This window comes from Dendrobates tinctorius, unplaced genomic scaffold (genome assembly GCF_039654945.1).
Source record: "Dendrobates tinctorius isolate UK_male_01 unplaced genomic scaffold, ASM3965494v1 ptg000117l, whole genome shotgun sequence".
Classification (NCBI taxonomy): Eukaryota; Metazoa; Chordata; class Amphibia; order Anura; family Dendrobatidae; genus Dendrobates; species Dendrobates tinctorius.
In genome coordinates this window covers 15,598,823-15,624,535 of record NW_027361785.1, presented here as the reverse complement: position 1 = coordinate 15,624,535, position 25,713 = coordinate 15,598,823, and the positions used below count along the sequence as shown (strand labels likewise).

General features: G+C 44.9%; 1 protein-coding gene across 1 annotated transcript in view; it reads left to right on the top strand.

The window, feature by feature from the left end:
* Nucleotides 1-25,713, top strand: part of ZZEF1 (zinc finger ZZ-type and EF-hand domain containing 1) — a 308,587-nt gene that overhangs the window by 161,891 nt on the left and 120,983 nt on the right. Inside the window, exons 19-22 of the mRNA XM_073590591.1 lie at nt 105-264; nt 22,494-22,615; nt 22,694-22,816; nt 25,257-25,426. Of these exons, the coding sequence (XP_073446692.1) occupies nt 105-264; nt 22,494-22,615; nt 22,694-22,816; nt 25,257-25,426 (575 nt within the window). The remainder of the gene's footprint in view (nt 1-104; nt 265-22,493; nt 22,616-22,693; nt 22,817-25,256; nt 25,427-25,713) is intronic.

The window sequence follows — 25,713 nt, the reverse complement described above, 5'->3', positions numbered from 1 at the left end:
CGATATTTGCAGTTGCAGTGTTTCTGGCTAACGTTTCTCAGTTGTCAGGATTTTTAGAGAATACTGAATTGCTTACAATCTTTTTTTTTTTTTTTTGCTTGCAGAGTAAGACATTAGTTTTCCATGATACCCAGGGAGAATGTGGCTCAAATTTACATACCTTGTTCTGGGCGATCCAGGGCAGTCTTTTATCATGGTGTTTTTGCCAGCTAAAAGGAGAAGATCCTGTGTCCAAGCTAAAAGCCAGAGAATTGTTTGTCAAATGTAAGTTGTGGTCTATTATGAAAGTGTCAGTACTATTTGCAATTTCAGTTGACCATTATGTATTTTGTTTTTGTTTAAAAATAACACTCATTACTTTATTGTAGTGTTTAGTAACAAAACTTGGTTGTCAATGACACTTTAGAACATCATTGAAGATTAAGCAGCTGGACGGAGATTGTGCAGTTGCAGGAGTGTGAAGCTGGCCATCTCGTAGCTGAACCCTCTATTGAGAAGGCAGAGGTGTTTGATTATTAAGAAAAAAAAACTCTTCATTTTTAATTGCTACACACACATCACTGTGTGCACATTATAGGAAGCAGAAACATTATCTTTCATCGATCACCCATGATGGCACCACGAGAGAGGGCATCCTCCCTCCAAAGACAGGAATCCTACAGGCATAAAAGGGCGGCACCTCTCTCATGCATTAGTTTCTTGTCCTTGACGGGTGAACCTCTTGCAGGCTTACCTGAAACTCAGAAGAGTGGATGACTGGTTTTTCACGCTTGGTTTGTCTGTTCAGGCAGCGGTTTTTTTCCCTACCTTAGCCGTTGTGGGGTCTCTGGAAGCCCCATAGTGGGTCAGAGGAACTTTAACACTTGTGTACTGGCACAAGTGAGCAGTATCCTGGGTGAGGATACAAGGCTCTGGCAGGAAGCCAGCGGCATGTGCAGTGCTCCAGTGACGTGCGAGGGAAAGGCGGGACATGCCCGTATGCCACTAACTGGGCACGCCATGCTGATGTGCAGGCTACGTGATCAATCTGCTGAGCCGGAACTTCCGGGGGGCACCGGAGCTTGATGGGGAAAGTAATAGCTCTGCTTCGGCATTTAAGCGGGGGTCGTAGCATGGATCAGCACTTCTTTGCCTGTTGTCCTCTCCAGGAGAATGGATGCACCTGAGCAGCAGCAGCAACAGCTCTTTGGGAAGCATCAGCAGCAAGCAGAAAAACTCCGTAGCAGTACTGGCGACAGCCATGTTGATGAGAGATGGATCTCTGCAGGCAATGGCAGATTCAGTCACGGGAACTCCAGCAGAGTGAACGACGAATCTTCAGGCTCTCGAGATGGTCTTTTGGCTGAGGTGTCCCCCTCATAATCCGGTATCATTCAATTGCCTCACACTAGTAAGTGATCTTCGTGGAAGCTCGTTCAGTGATATAACCTTTCTTTTTTTTTTTTTTGGTCATTTTGTTGCCAAGGAAAGAAGTGTGTACAGCAAAGTCTAAGCACAAGGAGTGTGCGCTTTGAATAAATCTGTTGCCTGACTCCTAGCCAAAAAGACTTTGCAAGTCTTGTATAGCGCAGACAGTAGCGGAGGAAACCCCTAGATTTGACACAAACTTAAGATCAATCATCAGGGTGGAAGTTAGAGAGTCCCTTAAATACTTTTTCCTGGAAGAGGTCCATAAATGGAAGAAGAATAAAAGGGTTGGGTCCCTGGCTTTGGATGTGTCTGATGTTTGAGAGAAGGATGAATCCTCCTCATCAACCGATAACACAGGGTGTCTGTTTTCCCTACAGAACAGATGGGCAACCTTGTAAAGGCAGTTAGGACCATGATGGAGACAGTCCTAGCCTGAAAAATGGGTTCAGGACATTGTTTAGAGGCTTGGACCAAAAGAGGCATAGGTTATTTCCTTTAAACTAAAAGATCTGCGCCTTGATACTGAGGAAACGGGGGAAAAAAAAGAAAGCGGCTTCCTTCCCCTGTCATTTAACTTGAGATCCCTTTGATGAGCCTTAATGGTCAAACTGGGACAAAGCCCCTAAACCGGATGCAGCCGTAGTAAATTCTTCTAGATGAACCGCTCCCCCCTTTTGTAGACATGGGGAATTTGAAAGACCCTTCACAAAGAAAACAGACACCTTCCTTAAAGGTACATGAGAGACAACGGGACACCTGAAGAGGAAAGGTAGAGGTTTCATGTTAGAAACCTCCTCCCAGGATTTAAAAAAAAAACTGAATCAATGACTTCCAGTCCCGATGGGCGGGTGGCTTTCGTACTTCCCAGCCTGGGAAGAAATATCAGGGAGTAATTGGATTCTTTGCCTGATAGAATCTGGCTAACTCCCTCTCGGTCTTTGGCAGGAGAACAACAGTCCTTAGAGGAACATGTCTCAGAGCTGTCCTATTTGATGTTTCCTTCCATCTGTTTCTAATTAAGAAACCAGACTTTTCATTAAAGGCAATAATAAATTTGAAGGGCCTGAATAAATTTTTAAGAATCCTTCCTTTTCAAGATGGAATCTGTAAAATCTGCAATAAAATTACTCTTCCCGGATTGCTTTATGGCAATTTTAGATATAGAGGATGCTTGCTTCCCTTTGACCATACATGTATAGCATAAGTAGTACTTCAGACTTGCGGTAGTCATTGGGTGAGTAGTCAGGCACTTTCAGTTTAGAGCCTTCCCATTCGGCCTTTTATTGTCCCTCCATTCTTCACCAAATTGGTGGCTGATCTTATGGTCCAAAAAGAATGTATTGAAAAGAATGTATTGAAAAGAATGTATTGATTGGCCCGTATTTGGATGATTTTCTAGTAGTAAGCAATTCGGCCTGGCATTGCTCTAACCAGCTAGAAAGAGTAAAGAGAACACTTAAACTGGCTATTGAACCTTAAACTAAGTTTAGAGCCCCTAAAAGTACAGTAATATTTGAGTCTTCTGCTGGACTCAGAGGTGCAGGAGTGTCGTCTCCAAGGCGGTTAAGTAGAGAAAACTTGGAGGCACCTGGAAGGAAGGATGACACTATCCCTGTCATCAATGCAGTCACTCCATTGGTGGCTGGATATCACTAATCTGTCCAGGGGGGTTCCCTGGGTGAATGATATCTCATTCATGAAATAAAAGGGCTAGGAACAGGAGAACACCAAAGTGGCTAAATAAGGATGTAAAAAGGGCAATAAATAACAAAAACAAGGAATTTAAGAAGCTAAAACAAGAAGGCAATGAAGAAGCATTAAAAAGTTATAGAGAAAAAATTAAAATGTGTAAAAAAACAATACATTTAGCAAAAGTGGAAACTGAGAGACTCATTGCTAAGGAAAGTAAAACAAACCCCAAACTATTCTTTAATTATATAAACAGTAAAATGATTAAAATTGATGGTGTCGGCCCTTTAAAGAACAATGAGTGTGAAATCATAGAGAGAGTGTTCACACAGGAAAAGGATTTGCCAGGGGAAATGCAGAGTGATAATGTAAACTCCCCATTAAGTATTACCTGCCTAACCCAGGAAGAAGTGCAGAACCGCCTTAGTAAGATTAAAATTGACAAATCACCAGGCCCTGATGGCGTTTACCCTCGGGTATTAAGGGAGTTAAGTAATGTGATAGACAGGCCTCTATTCCTTATATTTAAAGACTCTATAGAAACAGGGTCTGTTCCTTTTGATTGGCGGCAAGCAAATGTGCTACCAATATTCAAAAAGGGGTGTAAAAGGGAACCTGGAAACTATAGGCCGATAAGCTTAACATTAGTGTTGAGCGATACCATCCGATATTGAGAAATATCGGATCGGATTGGATCTGCCGATATCCAAAAAGTATCGGGTATCGCCTATTCCGATCCCGGGAGTCCCATTCAAGTCAATGGGACCGAAATATCGGAATTAAAAAAAACCCTTTCTTTCCTTGTAGGTTAATTCTACATGAAGAAAAACAACTAAGAATAATGTAGAAAGTATTGGGGGAGGTGGAGGAGACATTAAAGGCTTAGAGGTTTAGCACAATCAAATAGAATAGCAGGAATTTTTTTTTTCTTTTTTTTTTTTTAAGACGTTCGGAGATACAAAGATATTGACTGTTAACCTCTTTTATATTTTGTCAGATATGTATGTTTCACTACTTCCATGCTACTATTAGTGGGAATGTGGACAGAGCAGGAGACATTGCTGGACACACATTAAGGGTTCAGCTGACGTTACTGAACCCCAGTAACACAGGAACAAGTGTTGATTGTGCAGACACCACTTCTGAGCAGCAACTGGCGGGGTTGGAGGCCAGGGGAAATACTAGACAGAGTGGAGCCAGAGGCCTAATTGGAGCAAGTTTGAAATCAGTAGTAGTGTGAATGTGGAGGCAGCAGGAGATATTGCCGTCCACACAGCAGGGGAGCAGCAGGCATTACTGAACCCCACTAACACTGGAGCATGTGTTTCTCTCTGTGCAGACGGCGCTTCCGAGCAACAACTGGCTGTGTTGAAGCCCAGGGTTAATCATGGAGTAGGCTGAGGCCTAATTGCAGCAAGTTTTATATGTGATGTAGTTTGAATGTGGAGGCAGCAGGAGATATTGACGTCCACACAGCAGGGGAGCAGCAGGCATTACTGAACCCCACTAACACTGGAGCATGTGCTTCTCTATGTGCAGACGGCACTTCCGAGCAACAACTGGCTGTGTTGAAACCCAGGATCAGTCATGGAACAGGTTGAGACCTAATTGCAGCAACTTTTATATGTGATGTAGTTTGAATGTGGAGGCAGCAGCAGGCATTACTGAACCCCACTAACACTGGAGCATGTGTTTCTCTCTGTGCAGACAGCACTTCCGAGCAACAACTGGCTGTGTTGAAGCCCAGGATAAGTCATGGAGCAGGTTGAGGCCTAATTGCAGCAAGTGATGTAGTTTGAATGTGGAGGCAGCAGGAGATATTGCCGTCCACACAGCAGGGGAGCAGCTGGCGTTACTGAACCCCACTAACACAGGAGCTAATGTTTTTCTCTGTGCGGACAGCACTTCCGAGCGACAACTGGCTGTGTTGAAGCCCAGGATCAATCATGCAGCAGGCTGAGGCCTACTTGGAGCAAGTTCAAAATATGATCTAGTTTGAATGTGAAGGCAGCAGGAGACTTTCCCGTCCACACAGCAGGGGAGCAGCTGGCGTTACTGAACCCCACTAACACAGGAGCTAGTCTTTTTCTCTGTGCAGACTGCACTTCCAAGCGACAACTGGCTGTGTTGAAGCCCAGGATCAATCATGCAGCAGGCTGAGGCCTACTTGGAGCAAGTTCAAAATATGATCTAGTTTGAATGTGAAGGCAGCAGGAGACTTTCCCGTCCACACAGCAGGGGAGCAGCTGGCGTTACTGAACCGCACTAACACAGGAGCTAATGTTTTTCTCTGTGCGGACGGCACTTCCGAGCAAAAACTGGCGATGTTGGAGCCCAGGATCAATCATGGAGCAGGCTGAGGCCTACTTGGAGCAAGTTGAAAATATGATCTAGTTTGAATGTGGAGGCAGCAGGAGATATTGCTAACTAGAAAGGAGAGGAAAGGAAAGACACTGTCTGCAATCTGCCTAAAACCCTACAAAATAATGTCCAACACTTCTGATAACAAAATTAACCCTGAATTCACTAGACTTCTCCCACTATATCAGCACTCTGAAGTATTCTGAGACAGAGCAAAAAGAGGCCAATCTAATAAGGGACAAAAAGCAAATTGGCAAATACAGATAAATAAGAGTGGAAATTCAGCACAGCCCCAGCCGGGGCTGGCTGACCACACAAAAAACTGAATAGAGCAACAAAATCAAGTGTGAACATTAGCAGAAAAACTTAGCCTGAGCTGACTGGAACAGAGCTGAGAACCAAGACCTGACAAGCAGAAGGAATCACCAGCACCAGAGTAGGGCGTCAGCTGTCTTAAATCCAATCTGAGATTCCTGAGGTCCAATCGTCATCCTCATTATCAGGTGGCAGATCTCTACTGATTAAATCAGCATCACTACCTCCTGTTACCACCAGAGGAAGCCTGGAAGGAGAACTCACTACTGGTAGACCAGAAAATGAACTCACAACAGTCCACATTCCCATTACTAGTAGTGGGAATGTGGACAGAGCAGGAGACATTGCCCGACACACATCAGGGGTTCAGTTGACGTTACTGAACCCCAGTAACACAGGAACAACTGTTGATTGTGCAGACGCCACTTCTGAGCAGCAACTGGCGGAGTTGAAGGCCAGGGGAAATACTAGAGACAGTGGAGCCAGAGGCCTAGTTTGGATCAAGTTTGAAATCAGTAGTAGTGTGAATGTGGAGGCAGCAGAAGACATTGCCGTCCACACAGTAGGGGAGCAGCTGGCGTTACTGAACCCCACTAACACAGGAGCTAGTGTTTTTCTCTGTGCAGATGGCACTTCCGAGCAACAACTGGCTGTATTGAAGCCCAGGGATTACAGTTCAGGTGGTAGAAACATGAACACAACAGGAGACCTGGATACTGTTGCCAACCAATTTATTCTGGAAGAGGACTGGCAAATTCTGGCGAGATCCAGGCCTTGTTCATTTTCAGAAAAGTAAGCTAGTCAACGTTATCGGAGGATAGTCGCGTGCGACGGTCTGTTAGTACACCACCTGCGGCACTAAAGACGCATTCCGATAATACACTGGCAGCAGGGCAAGCCAGCACCTCCAATGCATACTGGCTAAGCTCTGGCCATGTATCCAGCTTAGAGACCCAAAACTTGAAGGGGGAAGAGCCGTCTGGGAGTACACTGAGAGGGCAAGACATGTAGTCTGTCACTATTGGACGGAAACGTTGCCTCCTGCTGACTGGAGCCGTCTGGGATGGTGTAGACATTTGTGGCGGGCACACAAAACTTAGCCACATTTGGGCCATACTGGTCTTGCCTTGTGCTGAGGGGCTGCCTCTGCTCCCTCTTTGTGCAGAGCTTCCTCCACTGCCTCGACGCACAGAGATGCTTTGTAAAGCACTAGCAGCACTGCTCTCGGGTGGAATGGAGAACATGATGGACTGCAACAGTGTGTCTTGATACTCCCGCATTTTACGCTCCCGGTTCAACGGTGTTATGAGGCTTTGTAAGTTGTCCCGGTAGCGAGGATCTAGCAGGGTGTACACCCAATAATCAGCTGTGTGGAGAATGTGGGCGATGAGGCGGTCGTTCTCAGGCACTGCAGCATGAAATCAACCATGTGCTGCAGACTCCCAACTGCCCAAGAAACGCTGTCCCCTGCTTGAGGCGTCATCTCTGCCTGCTCTGCATCACCCCACCCTCGCTGTACATACTGACTAGAGCATTGTGTACCTCCCTCCTCTGGAGAGATGTCTTCCTCCTCCATTGACTCCTCCTCATCCTCCTCAGTGTCCCCTGCCTAGGCCTTTGTGAGGAACCACGTAGCGCAGACTGTCCATAAGCAGATGGCATTTGTGACTCCTCATCCTCCACCTCTTCCAAAACCTCCTCCCTTAGTGCTTGCAGTGTTTTTTGAAGCATGCAGATAAGGGGGACAGTCATGCTGACTAGTGCATCATCTGCACTCGCCATCCGCGTGGAATCATCGAAGGCACGCAAAACGAGGCAGATGTCCTTCATAGAGGCCCACTCAGTGGTGCTGAAGTGTGACCGGCGCACAGTGCGATTTGTTTGCGCCTGATGCAGCTGGTACTCCATTACTGCTGCCTGCTGCTCACACAACTGCTCCAACATATGTAACGTTAAATTCCACCTGGTGGGTAGGTCACATATGATGCGATGTTCCGGAAGGCGTAATCAGCGCTGCAGAGCTGCAATGCGCGATCTTGCCGTGCTGGAACGCCGCAAGTGAGCGCACTCTATGCGGACCTTGTGCAGCAGTGCATCAAGGTCCGGATAGTCCCTCAGAAAGCTCTACACGACCAAGTTGAGCACATGTGCCAGACATGGGTTGTGAGTGAGGTTACCTAGGCCCGGAGCTGCCACCAGATTTCGGCCATTGTCACACACTACGAAGCCTGGCTGGAGATTAGCTGGCAGAAACCACATGTCGCTCTCCTGCTTGATGGCATTCCAGAGCTCCTGCGCTGTGTGGCTTCGATTCCCCAAGGAAATTAATTTCAGTACAGCCTGTTGACGTTTGGCCATGGCTGTGCTCATATCGGTCGTAACAGGTAAGCGTTCACGGGTCCATGTGGAGGTAAACCGTGACGGCTCCTGCAGCGCTGATTCTGAGGAACTGGATTATGAGGAGTCAATGTGTACAGACTGGATTCCTGCAATCCTTGGAGTTGGCAGAACACATACAGCGCCACTCTCAAGATCTGTACCCGGCTCCACAACATTGACCCAATAGGCAGTGAGGGAAAGGTATCGTCCCTGTCCATGGTTACTGGTCCATGCATCGGTGGTCAGGTGAACCTTGCTACTGACGGCGTTTAGTAGTGCATGTTTAATTTTTCCCTCCACATGCTTTTGCAGGGCAGGGACGGCTTGCCTGCTGAAATAAAAGCGGCTGGGCACAGTGTATTGTGGGGCTGCCAATGCAATGAAGTTCCAGAAGGTGTCAGTCAGTCTCCACCAGCCTGAATGAGAGCATTTCAAGGGCCAGTAATTTGGCAATGCCAGCATTGAGCCTGTGCTCGGGGATGGTTTGCCGAGTATGGCCGCCTTTTCTCCCATGCCTGTGCTACCAATGGCTGTAGAGTGGCCTGGGAGTGTGAGGATGAATGGGAACATGGTGCTGTGGGTGGAATGTCACTGGTCTCTGGACAACAGTGCCAGAGGTTCTTCCATGGCGATCCTGTGAGGAAGCCGAACCAGCTGTGTGTGAGCTGGAGGAAGAAGCTACAACACGAGCCGAAGAGGTGGTAGGTGGTGCTGTAGGTTGGCCTACGTCTTCAGTGTGTCTCTAACTCTACCATGTGCTTGGTCCGCACATGTTTCCACATATTTGTGGTATTGAGGTTGCTGACACTTTTCCCGCTTTTAACTTTCTGATGACACAGTTTGCATTTGACAAAGCAAATGTCATCTGCAACTGTGTCAAAAAAGGACCACGCACTGCAAGTCTTGGGAGCGCCCGTTTTGGCTTTTGGAAGAGGAATGCTCCTAACTGGTGCCGAAGTGGAGGCTGCAGGCAACCAAGTCTGCCCTCTCCCTCCTGTTTTGGCCGTTCGGGGAATCTCTTCCTCAGAGCTGCTCCCACCACCTTCCTGTTCCTCACGCCATGATGGGTCAACGACCTCATCATCTACACTCTCCTCTTCAAACACCTGCTTCTCCTGGGTAGTCTCGCCAGCACCGTATGCACCAGAAAGTGGCACCTGAGTCTCGTCATCATCTGATGCGTACTGAGGTGTGCTGACCATAGGCACTGACCCACCCGCCCCTTCAGATTCAGAAGGACAAAGCAGTTGCGCATCACTGCATACTCCCTCCTCTTCACATTCTTGAATGCGGCTTGGCAGGCCCCCTCTTTCCAAGCCAACAGATTCAGAGAACAGAAGTAGAGACTGTGATGGCTCCTGTGCAGGGCTCTCTGACTGCCTGGGCAGTTTGGCATTTGGTGAAGAGACAGATGGTTGCTCTTCAGTGCTCTGGCCCTGAGAGGACGTGGAAGTCATTGAAGTCGATGCGTTACCTGCCATCCATCCGACAATGGCTTCAATTTGTTCCTCCCGCAGCAGTGGGGTACGGCGAGGTCCTACAAAGCTGCGCTTAAAGGACTGTTGCCTGGTAAAACTGGGGGATGCTGACTCACTGGTGCCCACAGCAGGCACAGAATCCCCACGTACTCTCCCTGCAGAATCCCCACGTCCTCAACCTGCTGAAACTCCACGCCCACGTGCCTTACTCCCTGCCTTCTTCATCTTGGTAGACTGATAAAGATAGCCAGAAAAGTACAAAGGGGGGCTTAGTGTGCTTATTCCTGAACAACTGCTAACAAGTATAAGAAACACTAATTTTATCAAGTGTGTGGACTACATTTTAATATGAGCTAATGTGGCCTACACAACTGTCAAATGGAGTGTTTGGTGAACTTTATTTGGGTTTTTTTTTTTTCAAAAAAACTAAAAGGATGTGACCAAAGATTTGAAAGCGATAGTATCACAAACTTTTTGAAGCTATTACAATGCAGGAAGGTAACCTACAATGCAAAAGATGAGGCTCCAAAAAATAGGGTAATACTAATCTGGCTGCGGCTGAAGGGCACAAGTCAGAAAAAAGGCTCCTCTATCTACTCCTATATAGTGTTTGCAACCAACCAATGTAGATGGATACGGATGGATGCACACTAATAGGAGAATGAAAAATGAGCTGCAATAAAACAAAAATGTGTGAGGCAGTGACGCACGCTGAGCGGCCTACAACCAGACGTAGCTGCAGGACACACTACAGCGTGAGCTGCACTCACACAGACCTTGCAGACAGCTGTGAGCAGTGCAGAAAACTGGGCACTAGCACTGAAAGGCTGCAGAGAGGCTCTGCTGTCTACTCCTATAGTGTTTGCAACCAACCAATGTAGATGGATACGGATGGATGCACACTAATAGGAGAATGAAAAATGAGCAGCAAAAAAAGAAAAATATGTATGAGGCAGTGACACACGCTGAGCGGCCTACAACCAGATGTGGCTGCAGGACACTACACAGCGTTAGCTGCACTCACACTGACCTTGCAAACAGCTGTGAACACTGCTGCAAGGCAAAATAAAGCTACTGTGGTTGATTATGTAGCCTGGGTAAAGCACAATATGATTTGGAAAATTGCTATCTCTAACTGTCCCTCAGTCGTGAACAGCAGCCTGTCCTTGACTGAATTCACAGCAGAGTGAACCCGAAATGGCAGCGGCTTTTATAGTGCATCATGACATCATTTCATCAGCCAATCACAGCCATGCCATTATTTAACATGCCTACATGCCTAACAGGATGTGCCCACACTTCTGAGGATTGTGATTGGCAGAATCAAATCAAACTGGCTCATAGCATTACGGGAACTTCCGATTCCGGTATTCGATATGCTAAAAGTATCAGAACTCAGTATCGGAATTCCGATACCGTGAATATCGGCCAATACTCGATACTTGCGGTATCGGAATGCTCAACACTACTTAACATCTGTTGTTGGTAAAATTTTTGAAGGGTTTCTAAGGGATACCATTATGGAAAATCTCAATGTTAATAAATGTTTAACTCCATATCAACATGGATTTATGAAGGATCGCTCCTGTCAAACTAACCTGATCAGCTTCTATGAGCATGTAAGCTCTCAAATGGACCAAGGAGAATCATTGGATGTCATGTATCTCGACTTCTCTAAAGCTTTTGACACTGTCCCACATAACAGATTGGTAAGTAAGGCTGGTTTCACACTTGCGTTTTTTTGCGCTGCTTTTTAGCGCAAAAAAAGCATGCGTTTTTCCCCCTATACTTTAACATGGGTGCGCATACATATGCGCACGTACGCGTTTGTATGCGCATGCGTTTTTTTGCAGTGTGCGCTCGGGCGCACAAAATGCATCCTGTTGCATTTTTTGTGCGTCCGACTTGCCCCAAAAAACGCATGCGCACGCAATGCGTTTTTTTTTTTTACAGCAAAAGATCCATTAAAGCCTATGGGTGAGCATACGTGCGCATTGTAATGCGCACGTATGCGCACAAGAACGCATGCGGTTTTTTAAAAAAAATGCACCAAAACCCGCAAAAAAAAACACAAAAACGCATGATGCTTTTTTTTCATGCGTTTGTGTGCGCAAAAAATGCGCAGCAAAAAAACGCAAGTGTGAAGGTAGCCTAAGATGAGAAAGCTTGGGCTAGGGGAAAATGTGTGTAGATGGGAAGGTAGCTGGCTTAGTGATAGAAAACAAAGAGTGGTTATTAATGGTGCATACTCCGATTGGGCCAGGGCTACTAGTGGGGTACAACAGGGTTCTTCTGTATTGGGCCCCCTACTATTTAATATATTAATGATCTAGTGGATGGCTTACACAGTAAAATATCAGTATTTGCAGATGATACAAAACTATGTAAGGTAGTTAACACAAAGGAAGACAGTTTGCAGCTACAGACAGATTTGAGTAAATTGGAGAATTGGGCTAAAAAATGGCAAATGAGGTTTAACACAGATAAGTGTAAGGTTATGCACATGGGAAGGAGAAACAGATGCTACAATTACTTACTAAATGGGAAACTGCTGGGGAAATCATACATGGAAAAAGACTTGGGCATCTTGGCCAATAAGAAGCGAAATTGGAGTGCCCAGTGTCAGGCAGCTGCCACCAAAGCAAATAGGGTCATGGGATGCATTAGAAGAGGTCTGGGGACACGAGATGAAAATATTCTCCCTCTGTACAAATCGCTCGTCAGACCACACTTGGAGTATTGTGTGCATTTTTGGATGCCGGTGCTCAAGAAAGACATTACTGAACTTGAAAGGGTTCAAAGGCGGGCTACTAAAATGATAAATGGAGTTGGTTCACTACAATACCCAGAAAGGTTATCAAAATTAGGTCTATTTACTCTAGAAAAGAGAAGACTTAGGGGAGACCTAATATATATGTACAAGTATATCAGAGCGCAATACAGAGATCTCTCCAATGAACTGTTTGTACCAAGGACTGTGACAAGAACAAGGGTGCATTCTCTTCGTTTGGAGGAAAGAATTTCTGCACCAGCATAGAAGAGGGTTCTTCACGGTAAGAGCAGTGAGGCTCTGGAACTCTCTTCCTGAGGAAGTGGTGATGGCCAACTCACTGAATTAATTTAAGAAAGGAATGGATGCTTTTCTTGTGAGTAACAGTATAGAAGGTTACGAATAACATAATATTATAGGTAGATGGTTGACCCAGCTTAGGGGAAGAAATTTTTTTCCCTATGGAGAAAATTGACTTCTACTCTGTGGGTTTTTTGCCTTCCCCAGGATCAACAATGCAGAACAGCTGCGCTAAAAATAGGCTGAACTAGATGGGCATAAGGTCTTCCTTCAGCCTTCAAAACTATGTTACTATGGGTGGTCACCACGGATGTGAGCACGGGGTTGGGGCCTCATCCAGACCCTTAATGGAGGTGACAGATCGCTTATTCCAAGTAGCTGAAAGTTCTCTCGTGTCTTTGATGGCTCTTCACATAATCGGAAAAGAACATCAGAGCGGACTTTTTAAGCTGCAATTAAGTAAGGCAAGGAGACCAGTCCATCTTAAGCCCGATAGTGCAGACGTGGGGCTGTACGGATATAGACTCTTTGCCACCAGGTTGAACAGGAAGGTTAAAAATGTATCTTTTAATCCCAGAGAAGGTCCCGGAGGGGGGGGATTAGATCCCTTTCTAGTTCCATGGAAGTTCAACATGGCATAGGCTTTTGCAACAATAGCCCTGATCCTGCTGGTAGTAAGGAAGATCTGAGAAGACAAAGCAAGGACTATATTAATCGCCCACTTTTGGCCCAGATGACCATCCTCTCAGAGGTTTAGAATCTCTTCTCTCAAGGACCAATCTACCATCCATGAATAACCAACATTCATTCTCTCCCAATCTGGTATCCACCCTACTTCGAAGTTCAAAGTAGGAAGGTTTCCACAACCAGAATTTATGCCAGAACATGGAAAACATTTCTAACAGTCACGGGATCAAGGATTGAGGATGGTGCTCCAGTTGGTCGTGTTCTGGAGTTTTCTGCAGAAATATCTGGAACTAGGCCTATCCACCAGCACCTTCAAAGTCCAGATGCCAGCTCTGGGGGTCCTGTATATCTGTGATGTAGCACGGAATTATTGGGTATCTGTATTTCTTAAGGCTTCATCTAGATCCAGGCCCATCTTAAAAGAAAGATTAGTGCCCTGGGATTTAAACCTAGTTTTAGCAGCCGTGACAGGTTTACAGTTAGAGCTCATTGATTTAGCACCTGTCAAAGTTCTATCCCTTTAAAACAGCCCTTTTGGTTGCCTTATCTCCCCCTGAAGGGTCCACTATTGACTCCGTTTCGGGAAGATAGGGTAGTTTTGAAACCTGATCCAATCTACCTACATAAAGTAGCATCTCTGTTTCATAGTATACAGGAGATAGTTATTCCTTCTTTCTGCGCTGGCACTAAGAATCAGAAGGAAAAAAAGCTTAATACGCTAGATGATAGAAGATGTCTGCTGAGGTACCTGTCTGTTACTGACTCCTTGAAGAAGGATAGTTCTTTGTGTTCTTCCAGGGGCATAGAGCTTCAAAGTGCACAAGACCTAGGTGGATTAGGGAGGCCAAATCTTTAGCTTATTCTGCAAGTGGCAAGGTCTGAATGCTCACTCTACAAAGGCCGCGGCGACCTCCTGGGCGGAAAGATCTGATGCCTCAATCAAACAGATCTGTAAGGCAGAAACCTAGTGCTCCAGGCTGTGGTCCCTCCTGAAATCTTACTTTTCTCTGTAATTCTTTCATGGTGCTGTCATGGGTGATCGATAGACTTTGTTACTTTCCAGTAACGGAAACTTTACAGGTACTTTCTCAGGCCAGAATCACTATTCAAACCAATTACAGACACTTGGTGCGTCATGGTGGAGCCAATCATTTATATACACCTTATCTGGCTTTTGCTTGGTTTCCATCTATCTCCACCCTTTTCTAGCTCTATGAAGCCAGAGCTGTGAATCAAAGAAGAGGGTGGGGTTGCAAGTGGGAAGCTGGAGAGGAAAAGTTTTTCACTTCCATCAGGTAAAATAAAAATCCTTTATTCAAAATACGTTAAAACGAGTGGATCAATACAAAAAGTTAAAAAAAATGGCATGTTTCTGGTGTAATAACTGCCCTCAATCATGATATAAAGAACAGTGTTATGGGAGTATTGTTTTAAATCTGTGGGGAGGAGTCACATAGATATGCATAGTTCACCAATGAGGGACTGCTGTGTACATATTAAAATATAATCAGAAAATTACCCATTGTTAAGATCAGGTTTTTGTGTTAGAGGAATTTTTTTTTTTTACCAGTTAAACTTACCAAATCATTGAATAGTGGCTGCAAAGCTGAAAAAACTGCTTTTTATTTTTCCTCTTGATTGTGGAGATATTAGCTTGTAAATTGCGGGTTATAATATATTTTTCCCTGTGATCGTGTACGTCTTCCCCTTCAAGACGCAGTAAATCAGCATACAAGGGAAAAAAGAACCCCCCCACCCCACAATAGTTTGAAGCAGGTTACCTCTGTGTGAGTCACGTAATGACAGTCTGCTCTCCTCACGGATCTCACTGCAGACCTGTATGTCATCACAAACTGCAGCAGCAGAGTGTCATTACACTTTTCATCTCCGCAATTGGTGAGGAAAGTTGAATACTGCAAAGCATGGCAGCACTGTGAGAGGAGAGCAGCAGACGTGTTTGTAGTGAGACAAAACTCATCTCTGCTTTGCTGCCCTCCCCCAAACTGCCATAAAAGGTGTATGTAATGACTTTTTTCTGCTCTGCTCCCTGCACTTTGTAGTCACACACAGCTAATTAGTGAGGAGATTTGACTGTCACTAAAAGTGTCACACTGAGACACCTATTATAAGCTATTGTTTGAGCGTATTCTTACCGCCATGTGTTGCTGCCTGTTTATGATTTGGCATTGTCCGGTAGCGTACTCACCTCTTTTAAAAGTTATTTTGCATTTTTTATTTTTATTTTTCCCATATCATCTGTATTAAAAACTTGAACTCTTGCAATGTTCACACTGATCACTGGGTCCTTTTTGTTTTTTTGAAACTCTTAACTTCTATGATAAGTAGGACTGCGGAGATCCTCGTGTCTCAAACAGTGCCACCCCCCACCAGTCTCGTAATGAAAACACAGACAGGCCTAGATAGGTTGAAACAGGTCGGTCACAGTTTATTAATTGCAAAAGAAGAGAAAGGCCAATAAATTTTGCAGCGGGCTCATCGCCGAAGACCCTGTCCACGACCGACAAGCGAGACGGCCAATGAGCAGTTACGAACCTTTGCCCCTCTCTACAACTTCCGCCACGGAGGATCATGTGTATAACCTACACAGTATTCCGACCCCCACCCATCATACATTATGGCCTGTTGGACTCCGTCCTGCAAGCTGGACAAAAATTTGTCACCACCAATGTCCATAAGGTGAACTTCATCTGATCTTAATACTATAGAATTATCTCCTTCCAGCTGGTGGTGGTGGTGAACCACGATGCTGCATTTTCTCATCACAAATTTCGCCATCCGCACATTGCTCTTTCTTCTTGATCTCTATATGGCTTTTGCGTCTCTAGCGCCATGCCAAATGGCTCGTGGCACTATCTCCGACCACACCAATATCATCTCTGGTAAAAGACATGTGAAACGCTCAGTCTGTTGACATCACTATACAGAGCTCAGCGCTTTTGTTTATGCCAAAATCATTGCCACCGGCATGTAACAATAATATCACTGGCCCCTTGGCCCTCTTAGCGACGTTGACTAGTTTCGGGAAAAATCTGTTGCCATTTGACCTCTAGCCCCGGGAAGCCTAGATTTTTTTTTTCCTCTCGGCCGAAGATCGGCCCTGTTAGCCGCCCAGTAAACATGAATGTCTCACAACGTAGACTGCAGGCTTACAGATGCCTATGAGAGTCAAGATGATTAGTTTAGCAAATCAGGTCTTGTATATCTGGCAAAGCATGTGGATTTCCAACGACCCATTCTCTGCACTTCGGCCTCCGATACTCCTGCCCTATCTGCTTCAGTGGCTGCCTCAGTTCAAAAGGAATGCGTCCCGTACTCCTTCGGATTAGCTCTCCTTTTCTAAGCACTGCTTAAAAATTGCCTGAAACTGATAGTCCGTAAGAGGGGACCTGTCTGTATATGAGAGATAATATCTGCTTTTTTGTGTTTTATTACCGTGTAGCGTTTAACTATTTTTATTGGGCAAACTGGAACATCTGCCCCTACCGACAGGATCACACTTGAATTTACGCACTCGAATGCGCAGAGCGTCGCTGTATATGACTATCCTCGTTGATCAAACTGCCTTCCGACGCTGTTTTTGACCACGGAAACAACTCGCTAATGCGCAGTGCGCCGAAAAACGCGATGGCGAAAGCTGCTGATGTGAGGATCGCCTTGTATTGCGACTTAAATATTCATGGGGATGTTGAAATCATGTCATGCAGTAATCTAAGTGAAATAGGGCGACAACATTCCTGACTCGGTTGAAGCCTTTTCCAGCCTTTAATGGCTTGTTTGATGAAAAAGAACTTCGTAACGTCCACCCACCACATTAGTTGAAAGAAAAAGGCTATTTCCGATAATTGACATTGTGCCGATGTGCCCGACACACCTCTTTATTTGAGATGAATCAATAATTCTGTAGACACCTCACATCTTGCTCGGTCGCACTTTTCGACGGTCCTACCCTGAATTGGAGAGCACTTCTCTCCCACCCCTTACCATAAACCTGCCAGGTACCCGATGTAATGGTGGCATGTATTAAAGGCATCAGTGATTGGCAACTGTGTCCCATAGGGATGGAGGACACTGGATGCCCGCTGGTTGTACACTGGAAGGCCTGCCAGTCGGATGAAAACGGTGAGTTAATGAGATTGTCTCTATCCGGCGCTAATCTGGCACGACACCAGATGTTGTGTTTTAGGCACGGTAGTTCTATCCAGCGTAAGAGCGCAAGTAAGGCCAGGGATGCAGAAGACATATGGTTTAAGCTCTTTGTGGTTCCTGGATTCTTTGTTAGAAATCGAATGTTCGTGTTTTCCAAATGAGTACTCTCTAGCTCCAGTAATGAGACTATTGCCAAACTTTCTAACAGGGCTGGATCACGCCCCTTTAAATTGTTTTGAATTACCATAGATCAAGCTAGCCTCTGCCCTCGTATCCACTAGGGCTTTTACACATTGTCTATTCCTATTTTTTCAATTAACAACCAAATTTACATGAGGGCGTCTATCCACATGCAACAGAGATTTTCAGCATAAAAATCCTCAAACACCGGCGCTGCGGGTTTCACTGAGGATGGAAAAGGAGTGGGCCCTCTCTCTCTCCATGCCCTACTATGCCCACTCTGTGGGGATCCACAATCTTCCACTGTCACCTTTTGTTTTGTGAATGTCCTAATTTCCTATGAAGCCCTCGCTTTTGGTATTTCCACATTTTATCAGTACCAATCCCATTGATCAGGATCCCATTGAACCCCAGCTTTAGCTATGGCCAAAGCTATCTTTTTCTTCACTTTTCCTCATTTCTTTGTATATTTGTACTGTTACACGTATTCTGGCATTGTGCTATTGTCAGAGCACTCTGCATCTCACACTCTTGCTGTTCTAATGCTTGCATTTTTTTCCTCTTGCAACAGCTGAATATATTTTTCATGCTGCTTCCTATATGCATGTAACAAAATTCAACCTCATCTTCATCGAGTCATCAAAGTTTTGGAGAACTTCACAGATGTCAGACATCCATGACCATACATCAGCTGTTATGTGCATCGGCTGATTTGAATATCAATGTGCATGGTGTATCTAGAATTCAGCTACTGCCTTCTGCTGCTCACAAAGCTTTGCCAATATATGTAACGCTAAATTCCAATGATAAACCTTGACTTGGCAACTTTACCTGTGTTGGTGCTCTGGGGATCAGTTGCCCGCTTTGTATCTCTAGCCACCCCACTCACTGCCTCTTTCTGCCTGCTGTGGTGCTGCAGTTCCCTCCCCCTGCGCACTGCTGTCCTTGCTCTGCATATCACCCTCCCAGGTTGGGTCAGTGACTTCATCTTCCACCACCCCATCTTCCACTTCCACATCCTGGTCCTCATCCTGACTTGCTGACATAACACCACCACTTGCTGGCAATTGTTTCTCATCATCATTCAGCTCTTGGACAGTTTTTACATTTTCCCACCATTGCCTTCTTGTGTGCGTGGCTGCTAAAATATTTGATCATCAATACATGCATTCTCCTCCTGTCCATGGAACGGGCAGGGTGAGAGGCCAGGTTCCTTTTCAGGGATAATGCCTAACGGCGAAATCCTGATATTTTGGAACGGTAACGATTGAAAGAGGCCTGCCTTTCTAATTCAAACTCCTTTTCGATTTTCTGGTGCAATATTTCAGGGAATTGGTGAGCGCATTTTAAGTTATTGGCCATGGTTGGTTTTCTACAGAATTTTAAAGAGGATAAAAAATCCATATGTAAATCCGTAGTGTAATTGTTGTGCTGCTTCTTTATTAGGATAGAGGTTTAGCCAGGGGCGCATCACGTTTACGTTCACCAGTGTTTTGCCCCGTAGGCACTCTGTTTGCTTGAAGAGTACACCTTGCTGCTTGGTGTACAACCCCGCAAGCTGAGCAGTCATGTCTATATCTACATGTCACGTGGAACCGACAGTTTCCCTCGTTAAATAGCCAGCAGGCCACGGGTTTTCGTATGACCACCTGCGGAACTCCTCGTCATACCGCCGCCATGTGGAACCGCCATAGGATTTAAATGAAGTATATATCAGGTCCTGAATATATATATATATAATATAATTTTTTTTTTTCTCTGCAGCGCTCCGGATGCTTCTGGCTCATAATACAGTCTAGGAATGCAAAAGCCTGTAGTTATTCATAGTTTGCGCTATTTTCTGTCTATTCCTATCGTATAACCTTTCGCTTGTCAATCTTTCCTTATCTACCGTCTGTTGGTACCCTGATAATAACGACCATATGTCAACGTAGTCATTATTCCATAATTTCTGTCTAGTCTCTTCCTCTATGTGTGCATCTAGTGGACTAATTCCGCAGAAAAATACATCTTTGTGTAAGCTCGCTAACTGAGGTGTCGCCTTGTTGTCTTCTGACCCTCATGGGTGAGTCAAGTGTTGAACTAGCGCCTTAATAGCTGATGCTAGTTCGTTGTCTCCTGTGTAATATACAATTTGATATTCGCTGGATTGAAAACACTCAGCGCTATCCGTCTCTGGCCAGGTGACTCCAGGTGATGGAGGAACACCGGCTCTATCATTGATTCGGGTCCAGTGTTTGAATTGGCCGGAGACCTTTGGAGATGGGGGATGGGTCTCCCTGGCTGGCAGCCCGGGATGGGTCTCCCTGGCTGGCAGCCCGGGATGGGTCTCCCTGGCTGGCAGCCCGGGATGGGTCTCCCTGGCTGGCAGCCCGGGATGGGTCTCCCTGGCTGGCAGCCGGGGATGGGTCTCCCTGGCTGGCAGCCAGTGATGGAGCTTGTGATGTCTGACCACTGCGCACTATTGCAGACCAATCAGCGCGTTCTGCAGCAGCATTGTGTAGCCTCAATTCTGTCTCTGCGTCCACCCATGCAGGCAGTGCAACTGCGCCAGCAGGAGTGACGGTGTGGACTGGGTTTGGGCTGATCAGGAAGTCTTCTGACTCTGGCCGGATGCCCTGTGTGGTAGTGGGCGGGGCCCGAGTATGACGTGCCAGGAAGTGGGCGGAGACTGCTAGAGCTCGGGCCCAGCACGTCCAGTCCCGAACCCTGGAGCAACAAGGAGGACGCCGCGCAAGAAAGGTGGCAGTGACACAGGGATGTCGTCCTGCGAACGTCGCGCCCTCGCTGACATGGAGCTGTTCGGGTGGGCGGGTGCACCTTGCTGACCGCCTGCCGCGGCATCTGCAGCACAAAAGGAGGGAGAGGGCTGCGGGCGGACTGGAGGATGAGGACTGATCACCAATAACGCCAGCTGACAGGTGGACCAAACGATGGGAGCGACACGGGAGTTGATGGCCACGGGCAACCCAGTAGTAGGGGAGGCCATGATAGGCCTCTTTCACACTTCAGTTTTTTTGCATCAGTTCAAATCCGCCAAAAAGTCATTGAAGCGGATCCGTTGTTAACTGATGTGAACGGATGGCACAGGATCCGTTTTTAGACGGATCCTGAAAATGCGGAAATTTAAAGGAAATGCTGGCCGAGAGAGAGAGAGAGAGAGAGAGAGAGAGAGATCTTTGAGGATGGTGACGACAGCAATTTTTGGCGGATCCTCAAAAAAAACGGATGCAACGGACGGCAATCCGTCACAATCCGCCATTAATGCAAGTCAATGGGGGGAAAAAAACGGATCCTCAAAAAAAATTTGAGGATCCGTTTTTTTCAAAACCTTGCGGATTGTGACTGATTGTAAAAAACGGAAGTGTGAAAGAGGCCATAGGAGGGGAGGCGGCAGGGGTATGTGCGGCACGGCTGCTTTCAGGGGTCAGCTGAGGGGAAAGAGAAAGACTATGACCCCGAGCGCCTGAATTTAACCCATGTAGGAGTGGCCGAACACACCTTCCCCTTTAATTCCATTGGTCTGTTGGGTGTCTCAATTAGTGCATCATCTGGGGAGAGGTGGAAGGGGGGGAATTGGGCACTGAACTATTTTCCTGTAGCTTTTCCATATGAGAGCTCCGCAGTCAGAAGCACGTTGCTTATTTAGTACCATGCCTGCCATTATGCTGAAAACTCTTCCTCAAAGGCCGGGAAATAAGAATCTAAAAAAGAGCTGATGACCAGTGTGAAAATGGCAAGATTACTAATTTTCTTATGAAGATAGTCATATTAATATATATTTCCAAAATGTAAAAAACACACAAAAGCAGTGCCTCATTTTTTGCTTATAGCGTCCACTTAACAGTTTTGCATCATGATTATGCTATAGTTCGTGTGACGACGAATGGCATATCAGTCTACCTTGACCTAAATTTGTCAAATGGATTCCAAGAAGATTCTTTTTGGCATACTTTTACCCTATATCAAAATATGGAGAAATTACGTACTGTATATATGCATGTATTACAAATTAAAGGAGTATACTAAGAAAAAAGATTTTTTTTTTCCAGCGTCCTGCAGTCTCAATAATAAAATTTAATTTTTTCATAATACTTTTAAAGGAACCTGTCAAAAGGCTTTTCCCATTCAACTAACCGCTACGTGTGACAACATTCCAAAATACTGTATACATCACTCAAATTCTCTGTAAGGCAAAAAATAAAACCAAGAAAGAAAACCCCACCTTTTATTATACTCAACTACGAGTCGGTGTAGTCCGATGGGTGTTTCTGGTCTTCATCCTGTGTCTCCTCTCTTATTGTGATGCCATCCTCCTTCTCTGCCTCTTGTAGATGACATGGCCTATGTCATACACACAGGTGCACTTCTCTTTGCCAGAGCAAAGTACTGTAATGCATTGGCGCGCTTTGTCCTCTTCCCGTGCATTTGCCAAACAGTACTTTTCTCTGCCCTCGGCAATGCAGAGAGAAGTGCCCCTGCTCAGGAGAGTGAAGGGGAACATTGGATGATGTAGGAAGAGATGAGTCTCTGGACCTAGAATAGCGACACCCATCGAACAGGAAACCCCGTGTGTGTGTGCGTATAATATATATATTCCCACCTTAAGCAGGAAAATCTCCTGAGCCCATATGGGGTAATAAACCACTATTTTTTCTAAGGAGGAGTGCTGTCTTCCTAAACCAGTGTTGCAATCTTTCTAAATTGACTGTTTGCTCTGATTATTCTGACAGTTTTATGATGTGTGTTTTTTTTAGATGTTGATCTTTTCTTAACAAACACCAAAACTATACTGGAACCCTTACTGAACGAGTGCAGTGGGAAGATGATCATTGAAAAGCTGAGCAATTCTGTGTTTGCTATGTCAACGCGCCAGCTCGTGAGTAAACGCCACATAGGGCGAAGTTTTTCACCTTTTTAATGTTTTACTCCCTAACACAATTTTTGATTTTGACAGATGACGTACATGTTGGAGTTTTGCGCTCTTGATATTCCACACTGTTTACTGCTTCAGAGTTTCAGCAGCTTAACCAAGTTAATGAAGAAGCTTTGTGGTGATCCTGGTGAAAGTGCCAACAAGGTAGATGCTGAGTGCATAATGCAGCAGGTTTTCGCCGAGAATTTAATTTTCTACAATTCCGCACAAAAATTAACTCTCAGATTTGCATATAACGCATGCAAATTTTGTTGTACATTTTTTGGGAACTTTCCAGAGCATAAAATGAAATCCATTTTATCTATAAGATCAAGAAAAATCAATTTTCAAATAAAATGTAATTACAGAAATGTTTCCCTTTTAACCCATTAGTGACAGCCATTTTGATCAGAGAGACATGTCACACAAATTACTTAATAAATAACAACATTTTCCACTTGTCTACTTTACATCAGCACAATTTTGCAAACAACATTTTTTTTTGTTAGGAAGTTATAAGGGTTAAAAGTTGACCAGCGATTTCTCATTTTTACAACAAAATTTACAAAACCAGTTTTTTTTAGGGACCACATCACATTTGAAGTCACTTTGAGGGGTGTACATAACAGAAAATACCGAAAAGTGACACCATTCTAGAAACTGGACCCCTCAAGGTGCTCAAAACCACATTCAAGAAGTTAATTAACCCTTTACGTGCTTCACAGGAACTAAAGCAATGTGGAAGGAAAGAATTATCATTTAACTTTTTTTTTTTTTTTTCTTTACAAAAAATTTACTTCAGAACCAATTTGTTTTTATATTCACAAGTGTTAAGAGAAAATGAACCACAAAATTTGTTCTGAAATTTCTACTGAATACACCATTGCCCCATATATGGGGGTAAACCACTGTTTGGGCACATGGCAGAGCTCTGAAGGGAAGGAGCGCCATTTGACTTTTTCAATGCAGCATTGGCTAAAGTTGAGATCGGAAGACATTTTGCATTTGGAGAGCCCCTGATGTGCCTAAACAGTGGAAACCCCCCACAAGTGACACACCATTTTGGAAACTAGACCCCCTAAGGAACTTATCTAGATGTGTGGTGCGCACTTTGAATCCCCAATTGCTTCACAGAAGTTTGTAACGCTAAACCATAAAAATAAAAAATCATTTTCTTTTCCACAAAAGAGATGTTTTCACCCCAAAATTTTTACTTTCACAAGGGTAACAGGATAAATTGGACCATAAAAGTTGTTGCGCAATTTGTCCTGAGTGCTCCGATACCCCATATGTGTGTGTGGGGGGGAACTACTGTTTGGGCGCATGGCAGAGCTCGGAAAGGAAGAAGCGCCATTTTGGAATGCAGACTTTGATGGAATGGTCTGCGGGCTTCATGTTGCATTTGGAGGGCCCCTGATGTGCCTAAACAGTAGAAACCCCCCCACAACGGACCCTATTTTGGAAACTAGACCTACCACGGAGCTTAACTAGATGTGTGATGAGCACTTTGAACCCCCATGTGCTTCACAGAAGTTTATAACACAGAGCCATGAAAATAGAAAATCATTTTTTTTCCACCAAAATGATTTTTTTAGCCCCCAATTTTTTATTTTCTCAAATGTAACAGGAAAAATTAGACCCTCAAAGTGCAATTTGCACTTACGCTGATGCTCCATATGTGGGGGAAACCACTGTTTGGGTGCACGGCAGAGCTCAGAAGGGAGGGAGCACTGTTTAACTTTTTGAACTCAAAATTGGCTGCAATCAGTGGTGGCGCCATGTCGCGTTTGGAGACCCCCTGATGTGCCTAAACAGTGGAAAACCCTCAATTCTAACTCCAGCCCTAACCCCAACACATCCCCAGGCCTAACCATAACCCTAATCACAACCCTAACTCCAACTCACCCCTAACCATAATCCCAACCCTAAGGGTATGTTTCCACACTGCGGTCAACTCTACTCATGACTGCATTGCAGAACGTTCATATAGTGGAGGCATACAGCATAGTTTTATGCAGCTGTCGTATGGCAGAGAGTGTGCAGTGATCGCTTCATTTACTGTGTGTACACACCAGGAATCCCAGATCACAGCAAGCTCCTGGCCCATAGGCACAGCATGGTTCTATGCAGCTGTCTGCCTGCCCTGTCTCATGTGAATGGTCTGACTGGCACGTAGGCGCATTGGGCTGCTTACAAGAGTGCAATGGGCTGTTCGGCCCCTGATCTGACTGCTATGAAAACTCTTATCTACCTAGGCCCAAATGAAGGATATGTGCGCTCTCCAACTCACCCACAGATATTATCTGTGCGCATTCGAACACCGCAACAGTCTGCAGTTGGTAATCTGTGCATTTAGGAGACCAGTGATCAGTCTACATAGGTTTGCCTGGTTTAAAAAAAAGGGGCATTTTTGGAATGTACGGTAATTCTATTTGAAAAGTGTATTTCCAAGATCTTTCAAATAGGATATATTTTTTATCATTGTATACCCCCTTTAATTTCCATGGGACGTGTAAACATTTTTACATTCTTATGTATTTAATCATGTTTTTATTTTAATCCGGGAACACTTCAGGAGTATAGTGTTTTTGTTTTTTATAACTAGATTGAAATGGAAAGTTGGAATCAGGTGCAACAACCAGTGGTCATCCAAACCTGGAACATGGAATCCCCCCACAACTATGAAAACAATTGTCGTGATACAACAGTCTTCCTTTGCCCTGGGGCAACTTACTTTGAGGTGGAATTCGATGACAAGTGTGAAACTGAAAAGAGGTAATTCTCGTATAGTATTATGTTATATAACAGTTTACATGTCCCAATTTCTAAAACCTTGTGCAAATGATGAGTGGTTTGAAAAGAATTACTGACATTTAATTAAATTTATCATAAGCCTCTACTAGTTTGGATAGGAAAATGAAAATTTACATTCAACAACTCTTCAAGCTATAATGATTTATGAGTGATAAGTTTAATTATCATTGATTGATTTGTGATTTTTACACACAGAATTGATTGCTTCATTGTGGAAACTAGTTTTAATAAATTAGTTTTCTATATAT